Source organism: Erpetoichthys calabaricus, chromosome 1 (assembly GCF_900747795.2).
Source record: "Erpetoichthys calabaricus chromosome 1, fErpCal1.3, whole genome shotgun sequence".
In the NCBI taxonomy this organism is placed as follows: Eukaryota; Metazoa; Chordata; class Cladistia; order Polypteriformes; family Polypteridae; genus Erpetoichthys; species Erpetoichthys calabaricus.
This window is the reverse complement of record NC_041394.2, coordinates 257,199,343-257,212,366: the sequence shown is the minus strand read 5'-3', so window position 1 is coordinate 257,212,366 and position 13,024 is coordinate 257,199,343. Positions and strand designations below refer to the sequence as shown.

At 36.7% G+C, this 13,024-nt stretch overlaps 1 protein-coding gene across 2 annotated transcripts in view; it reads left to right on the top strand.

Moving 5' to 3' along the window:
• Positions 1-13,024, top strand: part of plxna4 (plexin A4) — a 1,034,568-nt gene that overhangs the window by 375,856 nt on the left and 645,688 nt on the right. For both annotated transcript variants that reach the window (XM_051928179.1, XM_028814360.2), the window contains exon 4: positions 11,159-11,290. In XM_051928179.1, the coding sequence (XP_051784139.1) occupies positions 11,159-11,290 (132 nt within the window). The remainder of the gene's footprint in view (positions 1-11,158; positions 11,291-13,024) is intronic.

The following is a 13,024-nucleotide window of genomic DNA, read 5'->3' as shown; positions in this document are numbered from 1 at the left end:
GATAGATAGATAGATAGATAGATAGATAGATAGATAGATAGATAGATAGATAGATAGATAGATAGATAGATAGATAGATAGATAGATAGATAGATAGATAGATAGATAGATAGATAGATAGATAGATAGATAGATAGATAGATAGATAGATAGATAATGTAAGAAACAGTACAAAATCACTCCTACTCATGTACAATATTCTACCTAATGTTGCTAATTGCTGGTAGCAGTGGTAGAACTGATTGCCAACTTAACTAATGCTGGCAATAAAATGAAAATTGATTCATGCATGCTCTGTTTAATTTCAAATGATCTTACTATCTGTTGAGTCTGCATGTTATTCCTATTTTCTTAGGGAAATTTGGCCCAGTCTGAGTGAGTTTGGTTCCACATCTGCAATGGACTGGCATCTCTACCAGCACACATCCCTGGTGCCTCTTTGATACTGGCATGATAGACTCTAGCTCCTCATGACCCAGTACTAAAATCCAATTATTTTGCGACAGGTTAGAGCCATTTCTGAATGTTTAAGATATTGTGGTTACCTGAATATCCAATGAGAGAGAATGGATCAAATTGGAGATATCTAGCATGAAAAACCATAGCCATTCTGCTTTAGTACAAATTGGTAACATGACTACAGTGCTTAAAAAGGCAGCTTTTGTTACATTTTGCTATGCTGTTCTCATAAAGGGAAAATATTCTCGTATACTATTGATGCTGCTGCAGATCAAACAGATACCTTTTGTTACATAACTAAAATAGCTTTTTTTATTCTTTAACAGTAACTCACTGAAAGCCTCAGCTCTGATGTGTGCAGCCAGTGTGATTCAAATATTGATTGATAACCATTTGAAACTTTAGTTTTCATAGTTTCTGCCTCACAAACGGATGCACTTTGCAGAGTTCTACAAAATGTTTTCTAATAAATGCAAAAATGCTTTTACTGAACACGGAATTTGACAGAGAAGCAGAGGCAATGCGTTACCTTTTTGTTATGCTAAGGCCATCAGAGGTTCAAATTAAAAACCACAGATCCATTAGCGAACAATACCCATAACCATATCTCCAGTGGTGTTGTGAATAAAATGGTAATATGGTTTTCAACTGTATTAAAGATCTGTCAAAACTGAATTCATTAAAATGAAATGACTTGTGGGTCTGCCATGACAGCAGCTGAAAAAATATGACCTATGTGATGGTTCAGAGCACATCTCTTCTGTGCCTCCTAAGACTGCAGTGTGTTCTAGCTAAGACAAGCATTGCAATCTTTTGCTTACCTCACTCCAGATGTACACAAAAGTGTAAACACATTTTGAATAAATTTATAAATGAATGCATGTACAGTATGTATATATATAAATATATGTAAATGCACATAGGGCTTGTTTTCTGAGCACAGAGTCATCTGTGTTAGGTCAATTGCCAGTTTTATATTGCCTCTGGTTGAGCTCCACCTATCCAAGGATGTTTCCTGTCTTGCACCTAGAAATACTAGGAAAGACTCCATCTTCCCTTACTTTTCTACTGGAATGCAGTCAATGGCTATGAGAATATTATGTTATATTTGTACGGTGTATACAATACTATGTATTATACAGTAATAGAGGTACACCCTGACTGCGATATGTAACAATATTTTTGATAGGTTTCAGTAGCTGTCTTTTGCAAGCTATTAGATAGCCAGAGAGATTCCAGCATTTAATCCGTTTTGATCAGAGTACTCAGTCCTGGTCCAGGAAAGCCACAGTGTAAGCATGTTTTTATTCAAGCCAGTTCCTGTTTTTTCCCCACTTCTCTTTCAATTAAACATTAAATTATTCCTTAGACCTTTATCTGCTTTGTCCAAAAATTCACAATGTGCTTTATCCACTTTTTCAACTAGTTAGTAAGTATGACTTAATCTCAAACTCATTTGTTTTTTTTATCCTCTGATTGCCAATGATGCCATAAGTGCAAATAATTCTGAAACAGTTGCACATCTTCATTATCCATTGTCATTTGAACCACTGTTTGTTAATTGTCAGTATTTGAATAGACTTAAGGAAGCAAAATGTACAGAAACAAATAAATTGTAAAGATAAAGAAAAAGACACAAGGTTATCAAAATACAAAAAAGCACATTAAAGTTTTTTGGTTTTTTTTCCAGGCTATGGAATTAGAGTGGAAAAGGTCTAGATTGTCAAACAAAACATTTAATTCAAATGATGAATCATTAATTGTGTTCAAATACAGACACTTAACAAACAGCAGGCATAGATACAAATGATAATAAACACTGAACTGTGTTAGTGTCATTTCTACTTATGGGATCACTATCAATTAATTTTCATAAATGGTATAAGAGTTACATCTCATAACAACAAAATAAGGAAGACTTTGTTTCATTTCTTGAATTCCTATTGGATATTTATGGATTCACGCAATAAAGGTGTCCAACTCCGGTCCTGGTGGTCCGCAGTCACTGCAGGTTTTCATTCTAACCATCTTCTTAATTAGTGAGTCGTTTTTGCTGCTGATTAACTTGTTTTGCCTTAGTTTTAATTGACATGACTCAGACCCCTTAGTTGACTCTTTTTCCTTAAAGAGCAGCCAAACGATAATGAGACACAAAACAAGCCACCACATGACCAGCTAACCTGCAAATAAAGAAAGGTGAAGGTCTCTGTCATGTTGGTCTGCTCAGGTCACCGAAAAATCTTGACGTTGGTCTTAGGAATAAATAAATAAATAAAAAGTCTGCTATGGCAGGATGAGAGCAGCAACAAGTCATGATATTCAATAACGGCTTTAATTAACAGCAACAATTGGCTTCTCATTAAGAAACTGGTTGGAGTGAAATTGGTTGGAGTTTGACGTTCCAATTTAGCTGGTCAGCTGTTGGCTCATTTCGTTTCTGTTTGGCTGCCATTTAATGAAGAAATGAATCAATTCAGAGGACTGAATCCTTAAAAACAGGACTATTAAAATAAAAGGAAAAGGAGTTAATTAGCAGTGAAAACTGCTCACTGATTAGGAAAAGGGTTAGAATGAAAACCTGAAGCCACTGTGGCCCACCAGGACTGGAGTTGGACACCCCTGGTATATACAGTAAAATGAGATGATGTTAAATCAAAGTAGAATTGAAAACATATACTCTTAGATAGCTAGACTGATTGATTTAAAAGGCTTTCTCTAAAAAGCCTGTAGAGAATTACATTTCAATTAAATTTAATTTTAAATTTTAGAATTACATTTTTTTAAAATGATAGACAGACAGATTCTTTTCACGGTTCATTTTTTTTCTGTTGTAAGTATATTAGTGAAGGGAGATTAGTAATGACACTAAAGAGCCAACAATGCTATGAACTCACTTGTGGTGTCCCCAGACTCATTCAAAATATCAAGCATCAAGCTGCCATGCCTCAGAGCACTATGAAAGAGCAGATTTGTTTTGGTAACAAGGAGGTTCCTATCATCGTCTGCTAATTTGTATCAATGGTCTTCTACTAGGATGTGCACCGTATGTATGTGGTGTCTATGTAATATTGGTACATATTACATTTCAATGGTACTGGATTTCAGAGTTGAATTCTTAAAATGAAAGAAGTACATTCAAGTTTTTATTTTGTTTTAAATTTGGTACTCTGCATTTTCATTAAGGAGCATCAAATTGTATAGAACCATGAAAAGAATCCATGAAAAATTGCTTTGAAAATTGAACGGTTTGGTTTTTTTTTTTCACATTTACTTCATGGCAGTTCTTAAACATGGAATTTTACAGCTTATTTCTAGTATTCACAAAATATATTGACCAGACCTGGCCTCTGTGTTCTTTACAAAAGCATCAGTTTTTTTTATCTTCTGATTTAGGGCTGTTAATGTGTCTCATGTCAGTTTGTGTGACCCAAGGTGAAGTGAGAGCTGCTTACAACTGCTGTCTAGGATTTCAGAGGTAAGCCTGTCTGGACCCTTAGAGCATCTCACAAGTTCTGATATCTTTATCGAAGTGTCACTCCAAGGCTGCAGTGATGGAAGTCAGTCTTGAAGCATAAGATACATAAGATGTTAAACTGTATGGGAAAAATCAATGTGTTCTTTCTGAAGAATGAGAAGGCAATCCTGGAGTTGTGGCTGCATTTCGCCTGCTGACTTTGATGAAAAAAGGGCATAAAAAAGTAAACATTAATAGCTCTAGTAGTATCCCTTGGTGACACAAATGGTGAAACTGATCGATAACATTCTGCTTAGCAAGAGAAAAAAAAGGTACAAATCAGTAAATAAGAGTCAAAATAGCACCTGCAAGCTGCTCTTCATTTCACTGTTTCAAATGTAAGAATCGGTTCTTGATGTAATACTGATTGGAAACCTTCAAGACATTGTTCATGATTGTGAATAACATAAAGTCCCCTTTCTGGTGCTAGTGTAAATTTAATCAAGCGGATATATTTCTGTGCCTTCAGGCTCTGAAAAATGCTTAGAAGAGATATTTTTCATTATGTTACTCGATATGTTGCCAAGAGTGTTATTGGATTTCATTAAAGTTATAAATTAAGGAACTTTTCGAGGTTGATTATTTGTTTTAGGAGCATAAGAATGTAAGAAAAGTTTTGACAAGTGCAGCTCGTCAATTCTCACTCACTTAATGTGTCCAACATAATGCTATATTAACATTTAAATATCCCTAAGGTGTTACGTTCAGGTAAATTACTGGATTTCCAGTTCTATGTACTGTGTCTACAACTCCATATACTGTAGAAATATTAATTAACATTTACTCTTATGCAGTGTCCATGCCCCTATAGTCTTGTTCAAAAAGATATTTTGTTGTAACAATTGACAGCTACCTATTGTTCCTAACATTGTCTCCCAAATGGTTAAGCCTAACCTGCCTTGATTTTAATTCCACACTGAGGTGGTGCAGTACATAGCAAAACCTTTTATTAAAGCTGTCCAATTTTTTCTTCACATTGTCTTGTTGTACTTAATGATAAATCCATTAGGCCTCGTGTCTTCTTCGTAACTCATGCTTATTAGTTCCAAAGCCTCCAGTGCGTAATTGTGTCTATTGGTTTCTTTCATGCATTCTCAGAATTTTACTTTTATTTATGTGAAAAATAATTGATGCATATCAACACCTATATAAATCTGTCTGACTCCGTTTGTAAAGATCAAACTGATTTTCAAAGGATCTGGTAAATCAGCTAGTTTTGTGCCATCTACAAACTGGTTTATTACAGTTGTGAGTAAATCATTTATATAAATAAGAAAGAGCAGCAACCCAAGCACTGAAACCTTTGGAATCACACTTAAAACATCAATTAACATAGTAACAAATCCTGTTTTATTTGTGCTTACTTTGCACTTTTCTGACCTGACAATCTGTGTCTTGTAATTTGATGATTACTCTCACTCATCAAATGTTTTTCTTCAGTCAATGTAGATATTGTTTTCCAATTTATCTTGTCTAACTCTCTTCACCTACTGAGTGCCCAGAGTGTGTGTGCACAAATCCACAACTACAATGCATTGAGAGCAAAACAATAATACAGTGGAAACTCGGTTTGCGAACATAATTCGTTCCGGAAACGTGCTCGCATTCCAAAGCACTCGTATATCAAAGTGAATTTCCCCATAAGAAATAATGGAAACTCAGAAGATTCGTTCCACAACCCAAAACTATTCATATAAAAATGATTAATACAAAATATAAAGTAAAAATACATAAAACAAATTAACCTGCACTTTACCTTTGAAAAGAATCATGGCTAGTGTGAGTGAGTTTCTAAACTCTTGTGGGATTCCACCCAACGGGACGACACACGGAAGAGTGTCCCAAAGCAATCGCAGTCTCCCAGCGCTGTAGCAGTTCACCGTAAAAGCGAATCCGAAAAGATCGCAGACATGCTATAAGTGCCTGCCATCGATGGGTGATACAAGGAACAAGGAACATTATAAATGCGCAGGGCACAGTACTACTTGGCCACAACCCTGCCTGACTGCTGTGTCTGTGTATAGGAGAGTGGCAGATCCCACTACAATAAATAACCGCGCTGTTGCTGTTTCAAGCGGAATAAAGCTGGTGTCGCTAAAGTATTGAGACTCAGCTTCGTGTTTTGGGGTACAAGACGGGGACTCGCACATCACAGCACACACACACGCACACACAGTCACAATGCTGTAGTAAACAGTATACACGCGTACGGATGTTGACTATATGAGTGAGGCACGCTGACTAAGACGGAGAATAGGAGACGATTGCCCACAATCCCACAGAGAGAGAGAGAAGAACAATCAGTTCAGTTGTGATCACGTGACGCTCAGCGGACAAAGCGTATACATACTACTCGAATTGCAAGACCTCGCTCGTTTATCAAGTCAAAATTTTAGCTCATCTTGTAAAACACTCGTAAACCAAGTTACTCGCAAACCAAGGTTCCACTGTACATTTATATACCTAAACACACAAACTAGGGATAAGCCAGCAATCTGTGCAAAATTAAATCTGTAGTGAAACTCAGAGGTTTGTAAAACAAACAGTGTTTCACAACCAGCGAAATTCATGCTACAGACAGAAGAAGAAAGGAATGTGTAGAACCTGTAGGGGAACATTTTCTTGTGATATTTCTGCATCGGTTATTTAGTATTTAGATAAAGTCCCCAAGTGAAAAACACACAAGGGACTCATTTTCTATCACATGTACACATTTTGGAGCCCTGAGATATGTGTTGTGTATGCGCTATTGGGCGTGTTCATCATCATGTGGAAAATATGCAGAATGTTACATTTTTTTAAAAAATACACTGTTATCCTCTGCAGTGAGTGACATAAAATGTAATTAATTTTACTGGTGTATTGAAAATGACTTGTACTATGAAGTTGTAGAAAAAATGCAGGTAAACGCATAATGTGAGAGAAGCTTTACAGAAAACAATGTTCCTTGTTTCTCCCCCCAACCCAAAAAACTTTAAAAACCCTATAAAAACTATTTTAAGTGATTTTTATATTTCACAGTTGCAACATTGTATGCATTGCTACCATTATGTGAAACTGTATACGACACAAAACTCACTAATACAAACTATGTGAAACAAGGGCTAATAAAGGGACAATTCAATTTTATTAGCATTAATGAATCCTAGGAGTACTAGGTCCATGGACATTATAGCTAAGATATGACTAATGGAGGAAAGTGTTGAGACTGATGGGGCCTTCCTAACATAAGCAGGCAGATCCTTCCACAGCTTTGCTGGCCTGTAGTTAGAAGATTGACCTCCCACTGCTGTTTCTCCCCAGTAAAATGCACACTGGTAGAACAGGACCTTGCCTCTCTAAACATGTGCTGGCTCCCTGTTAATATATCTTTATGTTATAGTTGTTCTCTCACTTTATTACAAATCAAGTAACATATCAGGAAAACATTTTTTCCCCAAAACAACTGCATTTCTCTATTTTATTGAACTGTTCTTCTTAATGCATTTTGTACTAACCGCTGACTGAGAATGTGATGCCTAGAATCAGCATGCACATCCTGCCAAAATGTTACCACTTGAGGCTGTCACCCCACATGACAAGAGAATTAGCCAATACCCAAACATGATGTACACGGCTGGCCTTTGTACCTCCTGCGGCTCTGCCAGCACACACTCTCCTGCTGGTTAATCGGACTCCCTGCATCAGCCAGCAAGGGAAATTAATCCCTTTTGGGACTGAGCATGGTAAAATCTGCCCTGTAGCAAATATTCACAAAAAACACACACAGGAGGGTAGCTCTACAGCTTGTTACAATGCAGCACACAGTAAACAGCAGACAAGTGTGTTCGCTCATGCAGCCACTTATTGACAATAAATCGCCTCCGCAGATTCCGTTTTTGAAAATGTTGTTTTGTTATCTAAACCAACAGAGGTTGTGGAAGGGGTTGGAAGAGTGTAGTGAAATGACTAAGACACTGTAGACATGTAAACATCAAAAAAAAAAAAGAATCTGAGGAAAATGTCAGTATGTGTTCGAATAATTAGGAATTAAAAATAAATGGGTTAGGGTCATTAGCAATTCCTAATTAATATAATTGAAATAAAAGGAAGCATTACATGTTTGTGTGTCCTACAAGAGATTTTGTTATTCTTTTATATAATGTACATGCTCCTTATAGCCATGTTTATGGTTTTTAAAGTTACTGCACATTAAAAATTCATGATATTGGATGTTAAGCTTTCTTTCCTTAATATACAGCAGGAAAGTTGTGCACAACATTGTTTTGACTCCTTGATTTGAGAGATTTAGTCAAATGTGTGCTGATCCCCAGAGTAAAAGTGGAGCTCGGCCATTGTAACCTAATGCTACAGCAAATTATCTGTCTGACTGGAACTCCTTTTGAATGGCACCACACTTGATTTTCTTTATTTGCAACCTGTTTTTTTTTTATTTTTATTAATAACAATGCTGACAATGCTTCAACCCTGGTATTATTTTGTTAACTAGAAGTATTTTTATCATTACCTTCAACATTCTATTGAGCCTTTTCATGTAAATTCATTGAGAAATGAATGGCATCTACAGATTCAGTGACCAGTGCGGTGCAATTTCTTACCTTCAAGATCTAAACTGCTTTTTTGCACTGGACTTCATAAATCACAATATCCCCCTAGTATTAACATTACAAAATTCAAATGAATACTTATGCTTGAATGAATACTTATGCTTGAAACTTGTGAAAACATGTAATTGTAAACAGGAGCCTTGCCAACAAAGTAATTTGATACTATTATAAGGATCTTACATTGTTGTGTAGATAAAGAAATATATAAATTATACCATACTGTATATATTGCATGTAACTTACACATATAAGAGATCTGAAATTTGTAAACAAAAGTGGGGGCTGGTTCCTTGTTAATGTTATTTGGGGAAAAACACTATGGCAGATGTGCAAAGCCACTGCCCTTCAAAGCACCCAGACTGCATGGTGGCAAGCAAAATGGCATACCATTTTAAAGAAAAAATGTTCAGATGCCATTTGATAAGGTGAATCAGCATGTAAATGGAAAGATGGGCGACAGTCACATAGCCAGCACCTTTTAAGAGGCACTGAATTCCTTATACAAAGGCATTTCATTTACAAACATATCATGCATAGTCAGTCTTTCAATTTTGTATTTAGAATTTCCAAGCGGATGCCATTGATTGATTTGTCAAATTATTCTTTATTTAAACTTACCCCTATACTGAACAAAATAAATGTGCATCTGAATAGATGTATCAATGACTGTACCAACGACTGTACCCATCTAATAGATAGAAACAGTACTATAGAAATAGTAGATACAGGAGGAGTGACTATAGATAGATAGATAGATAGATAGATAGATAGATAGATAGATAGATAGATAGATAGATAGATAGATAGATAGATAGATAGATAGATAGATAGATAGATAGATAGATAGATAGATAGATAGATAGATAGATAGATAGATAGATAGATAGATAGTGTCACAGGAGGCTGGGGGTGGTACCCAGCCGGGACGCCCAGGAGGACTTGAGGAGGGCTTACGCCTCCCCCAGACCACATGGTGGCGACCACCCTGGTGGCTTTGGGGACCACGGGAACAGAGCTTTGAAGCTGAACCCTATAGGGGCCCGTGGTCACCGCTAGGGGGCACCACAATGCCTGTGGAGCTCTGGCCCTCAGCACTTCCACCACACCCGGAAGTGCTGGGGGGAAGAAGACCAGGGACACCCGGAGTGCTTCCGGGTGCGCAGCTGGTACTTCTGCCACACTGGGGAGTGCCGGCGGAGGCTAATCGGGAGGCAGCTGGAGCACATCCGATGTGTATAAAAGGGGCCTCCTCCCTCCATTCGATGGCTGGAGTTGGGTGGAAGAGGACAGAGCTCGGAGGAGAGGAGTGGAGGCGGACCAGAAGAGAGGCATTGTGTAAGGGCCTGGACTTGTGGGTGATTGATGCTGCGGCACTGGATTGTGTGCTTCACTGTTGTGTAAATATTGTAAATAAATGTGTATGGGTTGAAATCAACGATGTCTACCTGTCTGTGTCCACGCTGTTCCCCACGACAGATAGATAGATAGATAATCATGCAAACATGATAACTGTATGTATTTACTGCATTCTTGTATTATGCCTTTCTTTACCCATATACAAATATTTGTATATATACAGTATGCAGTAATCTATGCAATTATTCATTTTTTTAAATTAGTTTTCGGAACCCACTTCGTACAGCTAGGGTTATGGAGAGCTCAAGCCCAGCAGTAGCACATATGTGAATCTATCTATCTATCTATCTATCTATCTATCTATCTATCTATCTATCTATCTATCTATCTATCTATCTATCTATCTATCTATCTATCTATCTATCTATCTATCTATCTATCTATCTATCTATCTATCTATCTATCTATCTATCTATCTATCTATCTATCTATCTATCTATCTAATCTTAGTAAAATGTCTTGCTTAATTTTTCCACACATGATATCAAGTGAGCTGTATGTAAGTGATGAATTTAACTTTCTTTGGCTTCTGCATAAACATTCAGATATTTGAGTGTAATGTATTTATCCTTTAACACAGAACATTATTACTGAGCCTTGTAAAAAGAAAACATTACAAGATGTTCAAACACCAGAAATGGAGCAAAAAATCACTTAGAATTCACTTGACAGTGTACAACACAGAACAACCATTTATGAATGGGTAACTTGAGTTTCATTATCCTTAAGAGTGCAGAATCTGCTTTAGATACTTATATGTGGACTTTACATAACAGTCAATGAGTTGGGTCTTGGACAAATTTCCTTTTGCAAGCTGCTGTCAAAATGAAAGATTAGCTGGCTTATGGCGTACTGTATGTATAGTACAGTTCAGGTCTAGGTTTATCTCCTAAAGTATCTTGGACTATTCCCTATATAATTCAACATTACTTTTGGGAAGGCCTTATTTTTTTTTTTGGACCCTCATGGGGTTACTATAAAAGACAGGTACAGTGTGTCTTTTATTAGTTAGTTAAAGTGACAAACTAATTGTGGTTCTCAAGGAAGCTCAGCAAGAACTTTGGTAATCAAATCTTTTTCTAGGGTAACCTGCTTGTTCTGTAATTAATATGTTAACTGGAATTAGGAGTCTTCATGATTTTTCTTCCTTCCTTTCTTGCAGATCAGAGTGGATGGACCTTCTCATGGGACTCTTCAATATGAGACCATTCAAGCAGTTGAAAGTAGCCCAATTTTGCGAGACATGGCCTTTTCTGCTGATCACAAGTACTTATATCTAATGTCTCAAAAGCAGGTAAGGATCTGTGTGCAGTTGTCATTCTGGTTGCCCTTGACAGAACTTTGAGAGCAGAACTTTTTTTTTTAATAAGATTACAGAATTTCCATTTTCATACCAAAAAAATTGGATTTATGTCATTCATATACCTAAAAAAATTAGTCTGTGCCACAATTGCAGTGACACTTTACTGTAGCACAGTGTTAGCTGTGCCTATTTTAGTTTCCTATGAGTGTGCCTGGATTAGAAAGCATTGTTTAGCATCCAGCCTGCTACAGTGTTCTGTCAGCATTTATAATTATGGTACTCTCAAAACGCATTGAATGAAATTAGATGTCACATTTAATAAAATGCAAATGCATATTGTGTAACAACTTTGTAACCCGTCACTGTTAAATGTGTGGAAGACTGGACAACCTGCCTTTAAAAGTGAGAAGGCTGTGGTGTGACAGTTCCACTTTCTGCTTAAATATGTCAACCCTGCATGCGAGGGAGCTTTGAAGAAAGCTGAAAATGTTAGGATCCATTATTTTATTTATTTATTTTTATTTAGCCTTACAAGGCTCACTGCAGAGTCTGTGCAATTGATTAATTATATTTTAGATATAGATTGCCCATTACTGTTTGAAATATTTAATATTTGTGTAAGTATTTTCTTTGAACGTACACTTTGTTTTTGATTAACTGGACCTTTCAGTTTCTATCTGACAGCATACTTTAAGGACTTTGGTTATGTAAAGTGTTGTAATATTATGTGGACGATGGAGCTTTATAGAAGTCAATCCTTTGCAGCGTAGATGAGAAAGTAGTGTGTTTTCAAGGTCTGTAATTGGACAGAGGGCAGACTGTGAGGAGTAGCAGAGTATGTGTCCAAAGGCCACTTGTAATGCACCTTTCTTGTTCAATGTTTCTGCTGAATGAATAGCATTTATGAGAAGGAGCTTAGCAGCTAAGGGATGGGAATTAAAGCCCCAAGGAGTTCAAGTTCAAATTCCACTCCTATTTCACCTGGTGACCCTCAAGCATCTTATGTTACTAAAGCCAGCCATGCACTGCATGTGTAAGAGTTTGTATTATCTGAAAGCTGTATTGTTCTGCTGCTATGAAGCACTTAAATGTTTGGTGTAACAAATAACTATTTGAAATAAAAGATGACTGTTTACTCATTAGTACATTAGTTTTTTTCCCCCTCGCTTTTTTCTTTTCATAAGTGCAGATCTTTTCTAAATCCTGTCTCTTTTGAATGAGCGAGTGCAATTTATTTATGTAATTGTAATATTACATTTGAATACACCGAAGTCTAGATGAACCACCAGCCCCAAATGGGTGTTTGGCCTGCTGGTCAGTGGGTCCCTGTCAGGAATGTTCAAATAACACAGACATCAATAGTGCAGTCCCTTTATCAAAAATGTAGATCATTACCATGTTTCTCCTTGATTCTTTCATGTTCAAATTGCATTGCATGAGGTTTGCACATAATTTCTCTTGGCAAATTGTTTTTTACACCACAACCCAAAGAAGTATCTGTAAAGTTAATTGACAAGTTTGAATTGGCTCTTTATTTGTTCTGTCCATGACAACTTGGCAAAAGGTAAAATAATATGTAGAAGTTCAGGAGATATTAGGCAACTTGCGGTCAAAGTGTGGAAAAGGGTCAGAAGCAAAAACTCAATAAAAACTTGAATACCAAAATCCAAATGCAAACCAAACTCACAGTTGAAAAGCAGGCAAAGTCTTGATTCCAAACTAGTT